At 39.0% G+C, this 19,304-nt stretch overlaps 2 protein-coding genes across 5 annotated transcripts; one reads left to right on the forward strand and one right to left on the reverse strand.

The window, feature by feature from the left end:
- Window positions 1-1,974: 1,974 nt before the first annotated feature.
- On the reverse strand, window positions 1,975-9,629 carry LOC121632445 (sodium-dependent neutral amino acid transporter B(0)AT2-like). 3 transcript variants are annotated; one of them, XM_041973977.1, is made up of 12 exons: window positions 9,550-9,629; window positions 7,361-7,580; window positions 6,893-7,050; window positions 6,428-6,548; window positions 6,151-6,326; window positions 4,713-4,823; window positions 4,378-4,619; window positions 3,965-4,148; window positions 3,616-3,817; window positions 3,185-3,344; window positions 2,892-3,054; window positions 1,975-2,582 (listed from the first exon to the last, which is right to left on the reverse strand). In XM_041973977.1, exons 2-12 carry the CDS (start codon window positions 7,578-7,580, stop codon window positions 2,343-2,345), a joined length of 1,977 nt encoding a protein of 658 aa, XP_041829911.1. In that variant the 5' UTR covers window positions 9,550-9,629; the 3' UTR covers window positions 1,975-2,342. The 3 variants fall into 3 exon arrangements, with proteins under 3 accessions (XP_041829911.1, XP_041829910.1, XP_041829909.1); XM_041973976.1 differs by lacking the exon at window positions 9,550-9,629 and adding an exon at window positions 8,598-8,694; XM_041973975.1 differs by lacking the exon at window positions 9,550-9,629 and adding an exon at window positions 8,321-8,591.
- Window positions 9,630-10,258: 629 nt separating this feature from the next.
- On the forward strand, window positions 10,259-19,221 carry LOC121633006 (epidermal growth factor receptor kinase substrate 8-like protein 1). 2 transcript variants are annotated; one of them, XM_041974854.1, is made up of 19 exons: window positions 10,259-10,335; window positions 11,147-11,201; window positions 11,314-11,472; window positions 11,994-12,143; window positions 12,248-12,327; window positions 13,358-13,470; window positions 13,705-13,760; window positions 13,852-13,981; window positions 14,073-14,161; window positions 14,238-14,312; window positions 16,043-16,191; window positions 16,537-16,681; window positions 17,008-17,060; window positions 17,140-17,242; window positions 17,367-17,492; window positions 17,589-17,733; window positions 18,098-18,263; window positions 18,368-18,500; window positions 18,905-19,221. In XM_041974854.1, exons 2-19 carry the CDS (start codon window positions 11,172-11,174, stop codon window positions 18,989-18,991), a joined length of 1,989 nt encoding a protein of 662 aa, XP_041830788.1. In that variant the 5' UTR covers window positions 10,259-10,335; window positions 11,147-11,171; the 3' UTR covers window positions 18,992-19,221. The 2 variants fall into 2 exon arrangements, with proteins under 2 accessions (XP_041830788.1, XP_041830789.1); XM_041974855.1 differs by having other exon boundaries at window positions 17,011-17,060.
- The last annotated feature ends 83 nt before the right edge of the window (window positions 19,222-19,304 follow it).

Here is a 19,304-nt window from a genome sequence, read left to right on the forward strand (position 1 = left end):
GGCCTGAAGACAAAGCAGCGCAACCAGATTGGTGTGGACTACGAGACTGAAACTCTCAGATTTGGAGCCAGATATTGCTTCACTTATGGCACAGAAAATGCAGCCCCATTCTTCCCATTAAGATGGGGGAAAAAAAAAAACGAGTACAGATTAAAATATTGTAAAAGCTGAGATTTTATGTTGTAAACTGTTTAAGATGATATGTTGTTTCGGGGACTATAGGTGGTCTGTGAATGTTTGTTCTGTGGGTTAAGTGGTCCTTGGACTGAAAAAGTTTGTGAAAGACTGATCTAGACCAGTGGTTTCCAACCTGGGGTCCAGGACCCCCCAAGGGAGTCCCCGAAAGAGCACAGGGGGTCCCTGAGGCTTTGAACATTAGAGCCATTGTGATTAATGTCCACAAAATGTTTAAGGGGAAAAAAGTAAGGCTGTATGTTTTAACTTTAGCTTTGTCAAAGGACAGGACTCAACCAGAATATATTTTATATGGTGAGAATCTCACTTTTGAAAGCCTAAAACCAGCATGGTTCCAGCACAGGGTGGAGCAGGGGGTCCATGGCATTTTAGTATATGCATGAAGGGGGTCCCCAAGGAAAAAAAGTTGGGAACCACTGATCTAGATGACATCTGTTGTTCAGTCAAAACCAACTGTTTTAAAAACTATACATAAGCTGGAATGATTGTAACGCTCTCCTCACAGACCTACTGAACTGAAGGCACTTTAAATACGACAGCATTCATAAAGTCAATTCATTCAGATAATAAATCACTAAAAAAAAAAAAGAAAAACATCTGAAAACAGACTGCACCTTCAGTCTCAGGAAAAACTCAAAACAATGACATAAAGCCAGCAGTTTTCAAAAACACAACACATTACTGACATCACACACTGTATTTCATATAAACAGAAGCAGGGTCAGGTCAGCGGCTTTGTCCTCCCAGTTTCAGTGAGTACATCACCAGTTTCTTTTCATCCCAAACTTTACAATAACAAAACAAGCTTCTTGCCAAATTCTCATTTCCAACTATCAAAGCAAGATATCTCACATATGGGCAGTTAATTTGATCATGAGTTTTTACATTTGCTATATACACATCTACATTAAGATTAGGAGTTTACCTCGATGTCTTTACTGTGTTGTCACTTAACCAACAGTCAACATCCTTGTGCATGCGTGCTCTAATGCTGACTTTTTCTCTACAACCACCATTTTGTCAAAGTGGATTAAAAAAACAAACAATTTCTCAGATATTATTTGAGAAAATAAAAAATGCATGTTTAGAATAAACTGCAGTTACACTTGCTCACTATTGAATGGCATCACACAGCCTCAGGACCTGTGGATTTCCAGCCGTAAACACTGATTATATGTGTGTAGGATTAATTCTTCACCTTGTAGCTCAGCTTGAAATCCTCCTTTGTAGCTAGACTGGCTCATTTCTAGTGTAACAGTCCAGGTAACCATTTACTGAGCTGTAAAAGTTCAACAATCACATTTTAAGAAAATGAATGACATGACTTTTAGATAGAAAATATTCAGAGATCTTTGGAAGTAATGAACTGTGAGTCTGTCTTCAACAAAACATGCTGTGCAAAGTTTTAAAACCCAGATATCTGACAAAAGAGCAAACATAGATCACTGACACTATCTGACATATTCACCGTAATAAAAACTGTTTTTTTTTCTAGCCCTTTGTGCCGCCGCTCCTATTTTAATCAAGCCTTTTAAACTCTATTTATTAATATTTACATTAACCAAGAAGCCCGTAGTTGGCATCATGGTGGTCTGTACAACAGCAGAAAAGAACATGTAATACACCTGTTCAATACTGTAACAATATATGCATGGCAGAAAATGTTACCCTTTAAAAAATGAATAAAGACAAATTAAGTACATTTTCAATAAAAGGGATATGTGACAAAAACACACAAGAACATTGTGTTTATGGCGTATAATGAAATTCAGATGTTTCTTTTAACATGAGGCGGATGGCTCTGTAAAATAAAAGACTGTAGTAAATCCCACTTTGGAGTTTCATTCAGTAATAAGCTACTTGTTCCATAGTTAACATACTTGACTTTATCTTTTTTTTGTATTTTTGCCAGGACAATAATAATATTCAACAGCACCATGATCGCCTACAGGTGCATGGGCTTCATTTAAATAAATCTTGAAAAAGGGAAAAAAACAGAACTTTTAAATATTAAATAAATTATAGAAACGCATGTCCCACATGTGCGCCAAAAGCTGTGAGATAATTCAAATTTCTTCAGAAATGGCCCCTTTTTAAAATGTTTAGTGCATACTGAAGGTCAAGTTTCACTGTTTGAAGTCCAGCATTCAGGAAACAGAAGCAGCAAACCCGTTTCTATGGTCCAGCTCAGACATGTCCGTCATTGGAGTCTCATCTGTGTTAACAATGCTGTACTGACCAACCTCTGTGTCTCTGGATGTTGGCTTTCTGCGGTCCAGCAGAACAGAGCGGATCAAACCTGCGGGGACGGGCAGCATGGCAATGATGATCAATAACGCCAGAACGGCCAGTGCCCAGTCGGGGTATGGCAAATGACCATCAGAAGCCTGAAAATTGAAATCAAATGGATTACTTATTTCTTGTGCAATTTCCTTCATGCAGAGAAGTGAAGACAGAGCAAGAAATGACTTGTTTCATTTAGATGCCTTTGTGCACAAGTGCAGAAAAAGCAAATGTTTGCTTTACTCCAGACACTACATGTCTTATGACTGAACTCACTGAAGCTTTCGATGTTTTAGATTGCTGGGAATACTGTGCAACATGTAAAAACATAAATGCACCAATGCAACATTACATCTCTGACTGCTGATTCGTCAGAATAAAAACATGGCTGAGTTTTTGCCTACTCCTCATACCGTTTCTTGGTTCCACGCCATGTAAGTGGGTCGTTTGATGAGCATGCGGATAGTGGTGGCTCCCAGCAGTCCCAGCATAGCCAGCAGGCAAACGTATTTCCACAGGTACTTGTAAATGACAGTGGGACGCCAGCCCAGCATTGCCTCAATGTCATCTAGGAATCTGGTTTTTTGGGGGGGGGGGGGGGGGGGGTGAATGAATCACACTGCTAAGTCAGTCTTGTCAAGTCTAAGAACCCGACATTCATAATACTGAAAGACGTCAGATATCCATAGTGAAAAAGCATCCTCACCTATCTGCTCCATAGAGCCAAGACACACTGAAAGTTTCAAAAACCACCACGATTATGAGAGGCAGGGTGGCGGAGTAATCATCAAACATTGTCACAAAGTAGTTCCCGCAGCGCTGGGTGAAGAGTAGGCCAATCAGAAAGCCAAAGATGCAGCTGATAACTGACACAACAGGAATGACATGTTAGGGTAAAACAGAGAGTACACACAATCCCACACCATTAATTTTGTCTTGAATTAATAAACAACAGGTAAATCTGCTTTAAGGTATCATTGAAATGATTCTTAGATCTTTCTGCAAGAAGCGCAGTGACCTTAGACTATACCTTCTAATAGCACTTGGCTGATACAGCATATGCAGTTTTGTTTGTATGAGTCTAATTCGAAATACATTCATCACATACAAATACCATAAAATGTCTCAGGTACTTACTTGTGAGTTTGGTCTTGTTTCTTGCTAATATTTTAAAGCTGTCAGTTAGGGGGGCGAGGATGCCCTCCATAGTACCAAACATGGTGCTAAGTCCGAGGTTGAGCAGCATGAGAAAGAAAAGTGCAGACCAGAAGGGGCTTCCAGGCAGGAGTGACATGGCCTCTGTGAAGGCGATGAAAGCCAGGCCAGTGCCTTCGACACCCTGCACAGAAACAGAAATTAAATGAAAAATAAACTTTCCAGAAGGAAATTACAAATTGCAACAGGACTGTTTGCTTTAGTTTTCAAGTAAATTACATATATAATAATTAAAGTACAGGAAATGAGCCCAGAAACCTTAAATTCTCACCTTCTGCATCTCTTTTTCCAAACTGCACTCTGTTAAATTCCCAGGGACCTGATGTCCATACTGTTTGAACCAGGCAGTGTAGTGCTGTAGATCCACAGAACTGGGATCAGAGAAGTTAAAGTTTGTCCTTTGGCTTTTGTCCACATAACCATGGTGATACTGCTTTGAAAGCATCTCTATGTTACTGAAAGACAGAAAAAAAGAATATGCAGTCAGAAATATAAAGTCAGATATCAGTAGTTCTCGTGTTGATGATAAACAATGACAGGAAAATTAAATTCAGGCTGATTAACTTAGGGGTGTTGCAGTTTTCTAGTTTTGACATGCTTTGCACAATTTCTTCAAGCCTGATAAACTTCATTCAAGATGCTGTTCATGTTGAAAACACAGACTTGTCCTCTTATTGAACGTACCTGACTACACATGCCATGACTTTGTTTTTGGCTCGGAAGCCAAGCACAGCAAACACAACCAGCGTGGCCAGCACAGACGTGAGGAAGTTTATAAAGGAGACAGTGAAGGCATCACGGTGGCAGTTGTTGTTCTTGGGATTGTAGGAGGAGTAGGCGATGATGGACCCAAAGCCGAGGCCTAAAGCAAAAAAAACCTGCGTGGCTGCCTGTCGCCACACCTGCACATCTGCCCAGATTTCTATCTATAAATGCAGAGGGAGAAGAAGAAGGGAATCAGGGAAACAATCACATCAGCTCCCTCTCTTCAATCACAGAGATGTTTTATAAACAGCTACCTTAGGATAAAACATGTAAGTGATTCCCTCTAAGGCTCCATCCAGCAGGAGCCCTCGGATCAGAAAGCAGATCAGCACCACATAAGGGAAGATGGAGGAGAAATACATCACCTGGAAAATGAGTAAAAATTAACTGTGAGAACAAACACTAGGAAAATAGTACAATTCTCCCAAGTGACACCCAATATTTAAGATTCCACAAACTGTTCAAAGAATAACTCATATGACCAAAGGTTCTTTTTTTTTTGTTAGCACACTGTTCTCTGATACTCCTGTCCCTAAACTACTTGTTAATATGTTTTTTATGTAAATTTTCTTTTACTTGGAGAACAAAACTTATAAGGTTCAAAATAACATTTAAACTCTTTGTGGGTAATAGTGCAAATATCTGCACAGCTTGTTGTAATATTTATTAAATCTATTTATTTATTAAACTCCAGTTGCTGTGGTTTTCAGATTTTGGCACCTTGTACTCTGTATTGGCTCTGTCGCGGCTGCTTATCTCAGTTGACAGATAAGACTGAGGGGACAAATTATAGCATTTTCTGTCCCCTAATATTGGTAAGACCCTTAGCGCTACTGCCTGACGACTGTAAGTCGCTTTGGATAAGAGTGTCAGCTAAATGATTGTAATGTCTGCTGGCTTTGCTGCTCATTGTGGTGTTTAAACCTCTAGAGAGAAGCTGTAACACAATACATCATGTGTTAGGGAAAAACAACATGGTGTAAGAAAAGAAATTACATAAACCAGAAGCACATCGTGTGGTTTTAGACTGGATATGGGTCAACACCTAAGCCACACATTCCACAGATTCTGTTAGTACAGTAACCCCGAAACTTAAGCCTGACACATGACGGGGATTTGACCCAACCGACCAACTCTATAAAACATTATCAGTAAGTCAGTGTTTAAAAAAAAATCCTGGAACATTTGTCAATTAAAACTATATTACAATACTAACAATAAGAAGCCTGTTTTGAAAAATAGCAAACCATCTATAACAAATGTCTGATACATGCTTAAGAGCAAACTTAAGTATAGAGAAGCATCTAAGAGGTGTTAAGAGTAAGCACAACAAAAAACAAAAAAAGAAAGTCAATGTCTCTTTTACTTGTCATGTGTTAGGTGTTGTCTTGGTCTGATGAGGTTGAAATGTGAACAACAGGATGAACAAGACAGTTTAATAACAAGCTGTCAATGAACCAGAACATTTAGCAGACAATTGTTCAAACGCTTCTTTTTTTTTTTTACGAATACTCACCTTGTTAGAGAACATGTTCTGAAATAAATATTGAAACGCTGAACATTTGTACATATGCATACAACAGTTTAGACCTGTAAAGATTATAGTGTATTTAAAGTTAATTCTAACATTAAACAGAAAAGCAAATATGCCTAACTTTTTGTGAGTATTATATAGTCTCTTTGGATAGTTACCTTGACAGAGGACTTGATACCTCTGAACATTCCCAGGCACACAATGGTCCAGGCCGCCAGCAGACAGCAGACAATGTAAGGGTTAAAAGAGCCCACCTCATCAATTGAGTCTGTGATATCCAAAGCTTTGCGGAACCAGAAGTATGATGTGGGGGAGCTCTGCTCACATTCTTTTACTGGTATAAAAAAGAAAAAACAAAAAAAACAATCATGACTCTGACATGAGCCACAAAGCTCATACACTGGTAATATTAATGCTGCCTAATGATATGTTTACCTGTTACATTTCCCTGTTCTGGACACTTCTCCCAAGGTAAAGGATACTGAAATGAGCTACCAAGATAGAAAAGACTCCATGCAAGGATCACGTTGTAGTAGAGAGCCACAAAGAAACAGACCTGAGGACAGTAAAAAAAGAAAAGAATTATGCATTAAGTTTTAGGCTAAAACAGATCAAGACAAAAAGTATGTGTGTGTAATGTCAAAACTCTTAAGCAAGTACTTATCATTGCTTTCAGAAATAAAAATAACTTCATCACATCAATGCTGAGTGTCAGAGGGGTTTTATCAGATTACTAAAGGTAGCACTTCTCCCTAACCCTAACAAATGCTCTCTTTCTGTTAACAGGTCAAACAGGATGTTTGAAGCAGAAGTATGTAAAACAATAGGACTCTTGGAAAACACCACCATGTACCAAGCATAATAAATGTGATCTAGGGAAGATTAATCATGTAGTTTTACCACACAGCTGGAATATCCAATGCCTGCGAGCCTTGGAGAGATGTATTTCCACACTCCGATGCTCCCTTGTCGGATAGCCTGACCAGCTGCCAGCTCCAGGAAGAACAAGGGAATGCCCACAACCAGCATCAGCAGCACATACAGCAGGAGAAAAGCTCCTGACAAGAGGAGACCAACATTCAGTTAAAAAACAAAGAAACCAAGATGTGACACATTAGTAAGACTTAAAACCAGGATTAATTCTTCACAATTATGTTTCATAAGCAGGCGTTACAGTTGGTAGATAATGTATCTGCATGCATGATTAAGCACAATAGCGACAGTGTCTCTTTCATTGCATGGCTGATTACAAAGACCACCGACTCTGCCATGTGAGTAATTGCTGCACTCACAATTGTATTTGGTATCTTAAAGACTACAGTTCAGCAGCAGCCATCCTTTACTGACAGGAGTAATAGATGTACTAACCTCCTCCGTTCTGGTGGCACAAATATGGAAACCTCCAGACATTGCCGAGTCCCACACTGAATCCCACTTGAGCCAAAAAATACTCTATTTTACTGTTCCACCCTGCTCGGGCTGTAGGCTCAGAGGAGCCCTGTTGACTCTCGCCTTCAGTGTATCCATCAACCTCCACATCTACACCTCCTGTCTTGTCATCATCAGTTGGCAAAGGCTGCTTTTCCATCTATTAAATAAAGGTGAAAACAGAAAAACAGGAGAAACAGTGAGGAAGTAAGACTGTGGCTGATTATCTCTGCTGATAAATCCTTCATGCCGTCTATAAAATATATTTATGACCCATCAGGAGTAATGGTGTTTACAAGATGCTGCAGTTATGTGTGACATGCCGGAAAAAGGCTAATTAAATTCTAATTATTATTCAGTACAGAAGGCAGTAATTACTGAGTCACGCTGATGCCAGTTTTAGAGGTATATTCAGTAAAAACATAATAAACAGTGCCTTTATTTATTTAGCTTTAGCCTGGTTTTCATTTGACGAAGTTACTTGGTGTAATGAAATGCTGTTGAACTGACTGGTTTATAAAATTTTGCCCACGCAACAATTAAAGTATGTTTTGTTAAAAGAGATTGATGCATCGGACTTCATTGGTTTAAACGAACTGCAACTAAAAAAAATGCTAGCTTTCCGACCAGATGGTGAACTAGACTAAGTGTTCTCACTGTCGCACTAATCCCTGATTAGAGATTGATTAGGTCCAACAAGTATTCCCTCTTGTATTTCACTTAAATTATTTTTACCTTTAATTAAATATAGTCGCGTGTACGAGGCGATTTTTGTGGGGGGAACCCCATTTAGCTAAAACGTGGAGAGGCGCATCATCCTCAAATACCTGAACCATCTTTATAGATATATGACGAAAACACGTAGGAAACGGCACACCTTTAATAAAAAAAACAACATACCTGACCACTGATAAACCGCCGATAAAAGAGGCAACGGTAAAAATCCTTTCAGAGGCAGAAAATTGTCAAAACGCCCGGGATAGTCTTTAATCCTTCTTCTGCTCACAGACGAGGAACACGTGCGATGGTGCGGTTACAACTTCAACTGCTATTAATGATGTATCGTGGCGCGCGCTGTCATTTCTTTGTTTCCATTGGAATGTAAGAATTCTGATACTTGCGTCTAGTTAGTTCATTAAAAGAAATAGACATTTAATACAGATAAAAATCTAATTACCCGCGTATTTGAGTGGTTAGTGGATGACTGGAAGCTGTTTCTCTTCCGGTTGATGCAAGATCCTTTACGTACTGTACGACCGGCCTTAAGTGTTGCGTTCACGGGGCGCACGAAAGACAGATCCTAGATACATTACGACTTATGCATCCTCACTAACAGGTAACAAATAAATATTTTGCACATATATAAAAACTTTACTTATTAACAGTTGCATATGTACTTTAAATTAGTGTATATGTTGGAATGACAGACTACATAACTAATTCCAAGCATTTGTTATATCCCATTTTCTTTTCTTCAACTTCGTTATATTTTCCTCTTCAGTAAAACAAATACCGCAGTCAAATTCCATATTTATGTACACCTGCATGGCAAATTAAGTTTATTATGATTCCCTTTCTGTCGGATGGTAATTTCATTTAGAATTAAAGGTCAGTCAATGAGTTCAATGGCTATGATTTGCACATAAATATTCTATGAACTCTCAGTAGCATTACAAGAAGCGCTTTAGATTTATTTGGAAGATAGAGCAACTATTACATCAAATGCAATATCAATAAATTAAAGTTTAAATTGTATGGATAGCGGAAATTTTAACAGGTTGTTTCTTAAATGTTATTGGTAAATGACACTCATTTTAGTTTTTTAAGCTTATAAAATTAAAAATGTATATATTTAAAGTTTTATCTTTTAGAAAAATAAAAGGAACAAAGAAAAAGTTGATGCAATAATCAGAGCCTGAAAATGTATTTAGACATTTTTGGATAATAACTTCATTTTGTGAAACTGACTATTTTGGACAGACACACGCACACGCACAGTGTGCCACGTATGCCCGATCTGGAAGTAAATCAATGACTCTATTGTAACTCCCTGCTCAGAAAGCACAGTAATATCTAATCGCATGTTAAGTTCAAGTTGCGTCATTAGCGCAATCAGAAATGTTAAATACCTTGTGTTATTAAGCGGTAGACCTTCTTGAAAAAGTTGCGTCCTGAAGCCAAAACAACTGTGAATCAGCTTCACCTGACTCCGCCCCCTTACCCCGTCTCCCACATTGACTATTAAAGAACTACACTTCTCCATCCTAAAGGAAAACTTTGTCCCGTGATTCCATGATGACCATTTTCAACACTAAACTTACTGAGACCATGGGGAAGATGGGGATAAAAAGCACTTGAATTAGACAAAAAGAAATTCAAGGTTCTAGTAAAAGTTTGGAATATAAGTGTGTATGTAAATGCACAATTAAGTGCTGAATTATCACAATCTTATTAAACTGTAAAAACCCTGAACAGGGCGTTGTAACAAATCTCACAACTTAATTCCTTTAAATGGAATGAAATGAAAAGTACTTTATTGATCCTAAAGGGAAATTGCAACCTGACCAATTTAATATATCAACAGTGCTTGAGTCTGCCACCATGTGTATAAAATCTTTATTAATTATTTTAAAATTCCAAGATGAAAATCGACTGCATCAAGTGAGTCATTTGAAATGTGCGCACCTGCAAAATAAATAAATGTGCAAGTGTGTGTTGGCTCAGAGGAAAGATCCAAAGTAAATATTTCTGTCCCTTAAAGAGGTGGATTGTGGGCTGGGCTGGACTCCACAGGGTGACACACCTTTGCTTCGTCATAACTTTGAAGATGAAAATAACCCACCTGCCGTCACACTGAGACTCAGCAGGTTTTGGTATCACATTAAAAGTAAAGGAGCGGAAGACTTTCAACCTTGGTGAGTTAATTCAGTATTTCAAGTTACTTATTTGTATAGTTGTTGGGAGTTTCACACAAACACCTATCTGATTTTTGATAGTGAGCTGGTCTAAAAAATTAACCTTTTACAGACAGAAGTGGAAGAGACTACAATAAATTGTTCAATATATTTCCTTGCTTTTATAAACCCATTGCTGTACAGCCACTACTGTTACAGTATTAGTCTCATTTTGACAGAATGTTAGACTCTAAGAGTTTGCTGATGTGGATTTACTCAAATTAAAACCATCTTTACAAATAAATTAATCACAATTCTTGTTACCATTATCAGACTAAATAAATCTTTAGATAACAAGATATTCTCGTATCTGCGTCGCCACAGTCTTCTAATTTGAGATATTGCATAATATAGGTGGATGATGCCAACAAATAGCTTGGCACAGACTGTTTAATCAAAAGTATTTGAATACTAAAGTGTAATAATGAAACCCATATCTAAGATAAATAAGTGATACTTCATGCTTGTTCTCTATGATACTAGTGAGTCCAGTACTGATGGTCACCGAGGAGCAGACAGATGTGACAATGAGATTGTATGTGCTGTAGCCAGAACTGGTTGGGCAGCTCATGCACTCGCACAGCATAAAGCTTTCTTACTGAAGCAGAGAAAGGATAGGCTGACATGGAATATAGGGGAAGGGCAGATTTTATTAAAAACCTGCTTTTGGTACAGAAAAAACACTAGCAAAGATTACCTGATTCATGTTCTGGTCTTACTTTCCCAGCTTGATTTCTATATAAGAACTCTATATTTTCTCTCCTGGTACCAGGAGCCGCTGACTCAGAAACCAAACAATGACAACAATCACAAGACATCTTGTTAACGTGAGTCTTACCTGCTACACGCTTGTTTTAATGAACCCTTTTCTAAAGAGATCAATATTTTGTGTATTTTCTCCTCACTTCCTCTTTGTTTCTTTTTCCTTTTTATTTGCAGCATCTTCTGACGTTCTCACTCCAGGATGATAATTTCCAGGGTGTAGAGGAAGCCCTATCTCGTCTCTCCTTTCTGGCTGAACAAAACAAGCTGTGGAGTCAACAGATGTTCCTAGATGTTGGAAGAGTAGCTGTTCAGCTCAGAGACATACAAAGCGAGGTGAGAGCAGAGCCTGAAGGTGCCCAAGGGCCTATATTATGTTCATTCACAAAGAGGGAGGGTGAAGGAGTCTATGGAATAGGTTTACAATACATTTTTTTTAAGTGGCACATTTCTGCTGCATCTTTTACCACTTTCTGTTTGCATTGCCTTGTTTTAGTATATGTGTCTTTAAGGATTTCCTATCTGAAAGTTTCAGCTTGATCTAATTGGTCAACAGAAGAATACATGGCAGATCCCTATTGTTTCATGCTAAACTACCCAGATTGAAAGCGTTATGTAAATATGTTTCATAACAATGAAAAACTGGCTTCCAAATAAACTGTTTCAGGCAGTTTAGGAAGTGTTTTTTAGTTTTTGCTCCACCAAGCTTATTAAACTTTATAATTTTGGCCACCTTTTGCTTTAATACAAAGCTTTACAACACCATTTGGGAAAGAACTTTAAAAGTATTTAATATGTCCTCAGCTGATAAATACCACTCATATTTGCTTTTATAATGACCTTTACTTTTCATGCAGGATGAGCTGGAGAACTACATTTTCAAAAACATCTACCGCTGTGATGCCATTAACACAGAGAAACACTTCCCATCTCTACTTCTATTAGTCTGCCAAAGTGTTGATCAGAAGAAGCCGGACATTCACTTGTTCAGCTGTGAAACTGTGAGGGTGAGTGCCCGGGTAACTCCTCGGTACTTCATGGCTGACTTGGTGAGTCAGTTTGCGTAGTTGTGCTGCTTCAAGTTTTACAAGTGTTGCCACTTATTTAACAGGCAGAGCAAATTTGTGCTGACATCACACATGCAGTTTCGGCTTCCTCCACCCGAAGCAAGACGGTGCCCGATGCCCTCAGGTACAGTAAATGTCATGTTCATGAGCTCTAAAAGAACACAAAGGGCTTTAGTGAAAAGGAAAACCACTGGTTTGATCGTGTTTCCAGGCTCTGAAGTGCCCATTTCCATGCATGGATTTTAATGCTTCTCATTGTTTGTATTGATATTGTATGGGAAGATATTAATGGCTGCCACATAATAACAGACTGTTCCATTTATCTTTTTTGTATTCTTTCCTTTTACTGCCATCGCGTCTAATTTTTCATTGAGTCAAAGTATCTTTGTGTCACCAATCCACCTGTCTGAGGCCAGGGAGGGAGAAACACAGGGAGGACAGTGTAAACAGCTGAGAGAGTCACAGACTTGTTTTACCGGTTTCCACATAACTTAAGAAGGTGTGACAGAGATAGCAAGGCCATTGTGACAGAAAGCAGAGAGAGCTGACCACATTAGTGCACAGTCTCAGGGCCTGAATGGATTACCTGCTTTGAAAACTTTTTCTTTTGAGAACGTGCCATCTGGTAAGACAGAGATAGAATTTTGAATTTTGATGCTGATTTTTTTTTTTTTTTTAATAACTAAATGTTTTAGTCAGCACTTTGTAGTCTGTGTCGCATGAGCAGACTAATTTAAAAAAATGTGGATCACAAGTGACACATGTCCCTGTCTTTTTGCAGCATTTTGTTTATGTAAAGCAGTTATTTGTGGTATAGATTACAGACATGAGAAAGGACAATCATACTATTTACTATATTTCACAATGGAATAACAGAGTGGGGTTGAATTTAATAGCCACAGCATTACTGTTTGCCTAGATTAACCGATCAAAGCTGGGTCAGTTTGAGGCTCTCATAATGAAGATGGATCAGTCTGATATTTATTGTATGTTTCTGCATGTGTGTTTGGCTTCCTAAGCCCTCGCTGATGGGCGTTTCTGGTGACAATGCTGAGTGATCGGCTGCAGCGACAAAAACAAGATGTTTGTCTTCACCTTTAATCTGTTGCCCATAAAAAATATGAAAGTAATTAAACTCTAATCTTGTTCTGCAGGGTTCCTCAGAGTGGAGAAGAGATGCTTGACCCTTATGGGATACCAAGCCCCCCCATCCTACAAGCTCCAAATGCCCCTCCAGCTAACCCTCCACCATACCCTGGACCCAGAGGTAAGCAAAACTTATGAATACTGTGAAAAGTTAAGGTAGGTGAGATTCAGCAATGGGTATTTTAGCTTAAAAAAAGCTCTCAGGGATACAGAGATGGCTTTGTGGGGTTGTGTTTCTAAGGAGGGGGGGTTGGCTTTCAGGGTCAAAAAGCAGAACAGGAATTTCAAATTCAAGTAAGAGGAGAACCATGAATGACAATGGTTGAACTGAATCCTCTGCTTTCCTTTACGGTAGCAAACGGAGTAAAAGGCGGGCCTGACATCTCTTTCCTGCGAGCAGAGAGAGAAGTGGTACAACCTCTTATTACATTTATATCTTTTTTTATCTCCTCTGGTGTTTCACATACGAACAGCATAAAAAAATGGTTTGTTTTTCCTTCAGGGGATCCTCAATCACTGTTTTGATGACATCGAGAACTTCATGGCCAAGCTGCAGCAGGCTGCTGAGGCTGCAACAGTGCTAAACCAGAGAAAGAAGAAGAAGAAGAAAAATAAAAAGCAAAGTGCAGAAGGTAAAAACAGATGGAAATATCCCTTCAAGGTGTCTTAATTAAATAATAGTAACTAATTGTAACTATTCTGTTAATCTGAATTGCTAAACAGACGATTTACTCGCTGCAAAGGCCTGTCCTCCACCAGAGAAGGAATTCACAGATATCTTCCAGAAATTCAAATATAGCTTCAGCCTCTTGGTGTGTATCTAGTCAAGTCTCATTTCTTTTTATTTGGTCAGCTTACCGTGTTGTTAAATTAATTTTTCTGTTTTAGGCTCGTCTGAAATCTACCATCACCAATCCTTCATCAGAGGAGCTTGTACACCATGTGTTCAAACCCCTGGATATGGTGAGTCAGTTATAAACTCTACCTCAGCAGCTGCTGTTGCGGTACACGAGGTGTTGTTGTTTATAGCAAGATCTTAAAATAAACATAGTACCCACATGTCTGATAGTCAGGGGCAGATTTTTGAAAAGGACATATGGACACAGGCCCCGTGTTACAAGCAGTCATGGAGACCATTGTTTTATCAGAAATATGATACCTAACCAAAACGAAAGCCACACACGTGAATATTTTGTGGCATGTTTTTCAGCTTTGATTATGTCATGCATTTGTTATGGTATTGGTTTGATGAGCTTCTGCGATGTAATAAACTATGATTGGAAAGTTGGACAGTTGTTGAAAGTCTTTTCCAGCACACCCAAATGTTGTCAGCAGGGATGAGGTCTGGACCGTGAACCACTCTTTCATCATTTTTAATCCTGACAAAGCTGATGAATCCTGGCTTTGTCAACTTGAAATATTCCTGTGCTAAAGACTTAAATAGTCAGCTGACCTCATGTTTTTTGGCATCTAAATATTGCTGAACTTAGACCTGACCAATGCTGCCCCAACAGGGTAGACACTATGATGGGTGGAGCACTTAATCTGCTGACAGTCACTGGAAGAGGGTAAATTTGGTCATCGTGCTACGTGACCTTGTCCACTGCTGCAGAGTTGAATTGTTTGGCACTGTAGCAAAGTGAAGCCTTGTTGATCCCTCTGAAAGAGAGTAACATCTTTTCAACAACCATGTCCCTGAGATGTTACTGCTTCAGTTAGGGTTAAACAACTGGTTGGCAGCTTAAACATTAATCACTGCAGTACTTTTTTTCAGTGGGGGGCTCTTACCTATTTATCTGCAACATATTATTTTATTACCTATTTTAAATATATTTGTTTAAACAGTTCATTTTATTCAAACCTGGGTTTTTTTTCCTGTGAGGTACACCTGAAAATACGGGTCAAAAATCATAAATATGTATAATGTCAAAATAATGGAAAACCTCGGTGTAGTTGAGTAATGTTGTCAGAAACTACAAGTTTATCCTGTTTACTCAGGGCAGCTCGACCGAGAGTTCAAACTCTCGATTAAATACACCATTTTGTTTGAGCTTGTTTTTTTCCAGAACTATTTGTATGCAGGGGTTCTCTGTGCCGACTTCTCAAATATTTGGTTTGAATTTTTGCTGCATTCTTACAGATGGAAAGGAAATGTTGTTGTCTCCAGGCTGCTGCTTCAAAGTAGAGCAGATTTCCAAAAAAAAAAAAAAAAAAAAAAGTCTCCTTTTAGTCTTTAAACCAGCACCAGTTGTAATCATATTTAGAGCTTATGACAAAGTATTTGTTTAAATAACCACAGTTTATTACATTTTATTACTTTACATATAGCATTCCAAGATCACTTTTGTCTCAGCTGATGTGTGATAGATAGGAATGAGTCCTCATCATGAGAATCAAAGGGTGAAACAAGTGTGTGTGATTTGTTTGGTGACACACCTGGGTGGAAACACATAGCTGCATATTAAGGCCTGTTCATGTCACTTTTTGTGTGTGTGTGTGTGTGTGTGTGTGTGCATATTTTGTTTGTGTGTGCACCCCTTTGGCTTTTCTCTTCATCTCTGGCCTCCATTGTTGTGCTACTGAGGGCGAACAGGAGTAAACGTCAACTTCATTTTGTCTAACACATGGTGTTTTTTAATTTTTGAATGTCAGAATTGCAGAGTATTAATGTTTGTGATCTGGATGGGATTTAGATGGTGAAAACAACTGGGGGGCCAGCTTTTGGAGCCTCGGTATCCAGCCCCGCCCTGACCAACTCAGCTGTTACGTTGCTGCAGGACAACCTGAATGAGGAGGAGAAGCAGCTGTGGACATCTCTGGGTCCTAACTGGACGCTCCCTCTGTTAGTACTGACAATCACCTACAAATGAAGCTTTGATAATCTTGCTCAACAGTGGTATTTAAAATTCAAGATTCAAAAGACTTTTATTGTCAATTCAATATATGCACCGGACATATAAAAAACAATAATACGATCAAGTGAAAGCAGAAGGGAAGGAATAAAATACTTTTCATACTTTGCATGACAGTTTTACCTTATAACATAAATGTATTTAAAACAGCAAAGTGAATTAAGGTACATTTGTTCATCTCACTGGGTGAAACTTTGTTAATATAGTTTTGGTTTCATTGATGCAAAATTCAGCTGCTATGAGAAAAGAGACAATGACTCTCTCCATGCTCTCAGCTCTCAGCTCAGAGGACCTATAGCTCCATACACTCCTGTGTTCCTCGATGGCTGGAAGCCGGAAGCTGCGAGGGCGGACGGGCAGGTTTGGGAGGATCCGGTCGAGTCACAGCACAAACATGAAGCCCTCCAAGTAAAACAAGAGGTATGGAATACCTGCGTAAGTCACTGCTTAGAGCTAGTTCCATTGTGTCAGAACAGGTGCGCGCTCAAAATCTAAATCTGTAAATGAACAACAGTTGTTGAAGTTTTTTTTTTTTTTTTTCCATTTGGTATGTGTCTGTACTGAACTGACTTTGACTTACAACCATTCAACCAATGTAGTTCACTCTGTGTGGCTTCCCTCCTGCATTCAGGGCTGAGTTTACTTCTTATTTAATTTAAGAAGTGTATTTCTTCTGATAACTTACTCATCAAAGAGTAATGCCCATGCATTTTTAAGTTCTCTGTCCTCATTGTGTTCATCCAAAGCAGCAGCAGCAGCAGCCTCCTGGCCCTCCAGGCACCCACACCAGCAATGAAACGTAGGTAATCTTTAATCCAGGAATCACTCAGCTGCTGTCATTCACCTTGACTTAAACCCGATCTGTCCTGTCATTACAGGGATAAACTCCCACCAGAGTCTGAGAGATTCTACAGCTGCAGTTACGGTTTCATAGCCAGAAATAGTAGTGAGCTTTCTGTGGAGCAAGGAGAGACTCTTGAGGTAACAAATTTTATAGTCAGACATGTTAATAGTGCATCATCAATCTGTTTTTCTGATTAATTAAAAAAAAAAAAGCTATGTATAATTGCTGATAAACCTTGATAACAGCTCTTTCATGCAACAGGTGATTGAATCGTCCAAGCGCTGGTGGAAATGTCGTAATCGCTTCAACCAGATTGGATTTGTGCCTTTCAACATCCTGGAACCCATTGCTCACATAGAAAGCCCCGTCACAAACAGACCTCCCAGTGTAAGACACAAAAATGCAGAAATCACCTAAAAGACAAGCTCTCACCTGCGCATTCCATACTAAATTTCAGCATTTTTTTAATCTTTTGCTCTGCAGGCTCCAGCACAGCCTCCCCTCGCGAAGACAGTCCCACCCAGCCCTCCTGCTCTGCCCCAAGCCCCCTCCCACTCCCCACACCCTCACCTTCGTGGTTTACCAGCATTCAGCCAAAATGTGCAAGCTGTAGATGAAACAGATAAAGGTACCAAACCATGTTTTGGTTTCAGATGGGTGCTATAATAACCCAGACCATGCTGGCTCATCTTATCCTTTTTTTATATTTAGCCATCCAGTGTTTAAATGGATGTTTTCTACTGTCATCTTTGATGATCTTTCAGTTTGTCTAGTTATCTTTAACTTGTAGATGCTCAAACTGGCTTGTTTCTGATTCTCATGTCCAAAAATGTGAGACTGAGAACAAAACATTTTCTTCAGGAAAAATGTCTCAGTGGAACATAAGGCCACACATTGCATGGCAGGTCTTTAATGCGGCAGAATGTTAGTTTTCTTGAATTTTTTTAACGGTGGCCACCAGAGTTTTTGTCACAACTGTTTCTGTCTTTCAGCCATGATGGTAAATGACGAGCTGCTTCAGAGGTTGACTAACGGAAAGACCAATCTGCACAAACCTCTCGTCATCCCTCGTTCCTCAGAGACATCTGTCCCGCTGGATTACCACTCTTCTCCAGAGGAAGTGGAAGAGTGGCTCAGAGGGAAGGGCTTCAGTGATCCGTGAGTTACACAGCAACTTCAGACTACAGACCAAATAAAGAAAATTAATTTTTCTTTATTACCTGAAAATTGGCTTTGAAACTTGTTTTTTTTTTGTCCCCCAGGACGGTGAAATGTTTGGGTGTGCTTACGGGTGCGCAGTTGTTCTCCCTCAACAAGGACGAGCTACGAACTGTGATTCCAGAGGAAGGTGCCAGAGTGTACAGCCAGCTCACAGTGCAGAAAGCACTGCTAGAGGTAATTAGAGAATCAGAAAGGACGTTTTTACAAAGTTATCATTGATTAAACTACTGAAAACTGCAATTGCAAGTGTCTGTCAACAAAATCTATTTCGTAGATTGGGCACATATTGTTTTTGTATGTTTTATTTGAACGAGTCACAGATGAAGGCTACATGTTTTATGCCATAAATACACCGTGATGAAAGAGAAACTCTATTTAGAAATCAGCAAAGTGTCAGAAACTTGGAGCTAATAAGCAAACACTAAATGTTCTGCAAGAAAAATGGATTTTTTAAATTTATTGCTGCAACCGTTTAAATTTATGTAACATCCTGTTTTTAACTAGCAGATGTTTTTCATCTTCTCAAGCTACATTTTTTATTCAAGCCTCTCCTTCCTCTCTGAATCTGCTTACTACAGGATGCCAGAAGGGCCACGGAGTTGGAAGCAGTTATGGAGAAGCAGAAAATGAAGGTTGATCTGAAACTGGAGAGCAGCACATTATAAGCTGCAGCTTCTACACCACAGAGTTTCAGATAATGGATTGTGTTCCTCTGGTACGAGCAGCCACTGGACTGTTGAATTTTTATTTTAATGTGCCAGAAAACAAACAAGTGACTCGACTAATATTAAGCCTATGAAGGCATCATGAGATCACAGGTTATCCCAACTGTAAAAAAAAAAAGAAATGTTTTTAATGTAAAGAGGTGTTGTACAAAATAAATATTTTAATGCTTCTCTATTTGTATTTCTGGCCATTTTCATGTTTTTCTTCTCATTGCTGCCTTCTAGTTGAGGACTAACGTATATAAAATGTACC

The sequence above is a fragment of the Melanotaenia boesemani genome, chromosome 21 (genome assembly GCF_017639745.1).
Source record: "Melanotaenia boesemani isolate fMelBoe1 chromosome 21, fMelBoe1.pri, whole genome shotgun sequence".
Lineage (NCBI taxonomy): Eukaryota > Metazoa > Chordata > Actinopteri > Atheriniformes > Melanotaeniidae > Melanotaenia > Melanotaenia boesemani.

Bases quoted from the DNA above. Each gene is read 5' to 3' on its own strand.
- LOC121633006 (XM_041974854.1), top strand. From the start codon at position 11,172: ATGACAACAATCACAAGACATCTTGTTAAC. The intron at 14,162-14,237 runs GTGTGTATCTAG...TTTCTGTTTTAG, and splicing joins AATATAGCTTCAGCCTCTTG to GCTCGTCTGAAATCTACCAT. The intron at 18,264-18,367 runs GTGAGTTACACA...TTTGTCCCCCAG, and splicing joins GGGAAGGGCTTCAGTGATCC to GACGGTGAAATGTTTGGGTG.
- LOC121632445 (XM_041973977.1), bottom strand. From the start codon at position 7,580: ATGGAAAAGCAGCCTTTGCCAACTGATGATGACAAGACAGGAGGTGTA. The intron at 6,549-6,892 runs GTAAAACTACAT...TACTGTCCTCAG, and splicing joins TTGGATATTCCAGCTGTGTG to GTCTGTTTCTTTGTGGCTCT. The intron at 4,824-6,150 runs GTAACTATCCAA...CTCATTTTCCAG, and splicing joins GTATCAAGTCCTCTGTCAAG to GTGATGTATTTCTCCTCCAT.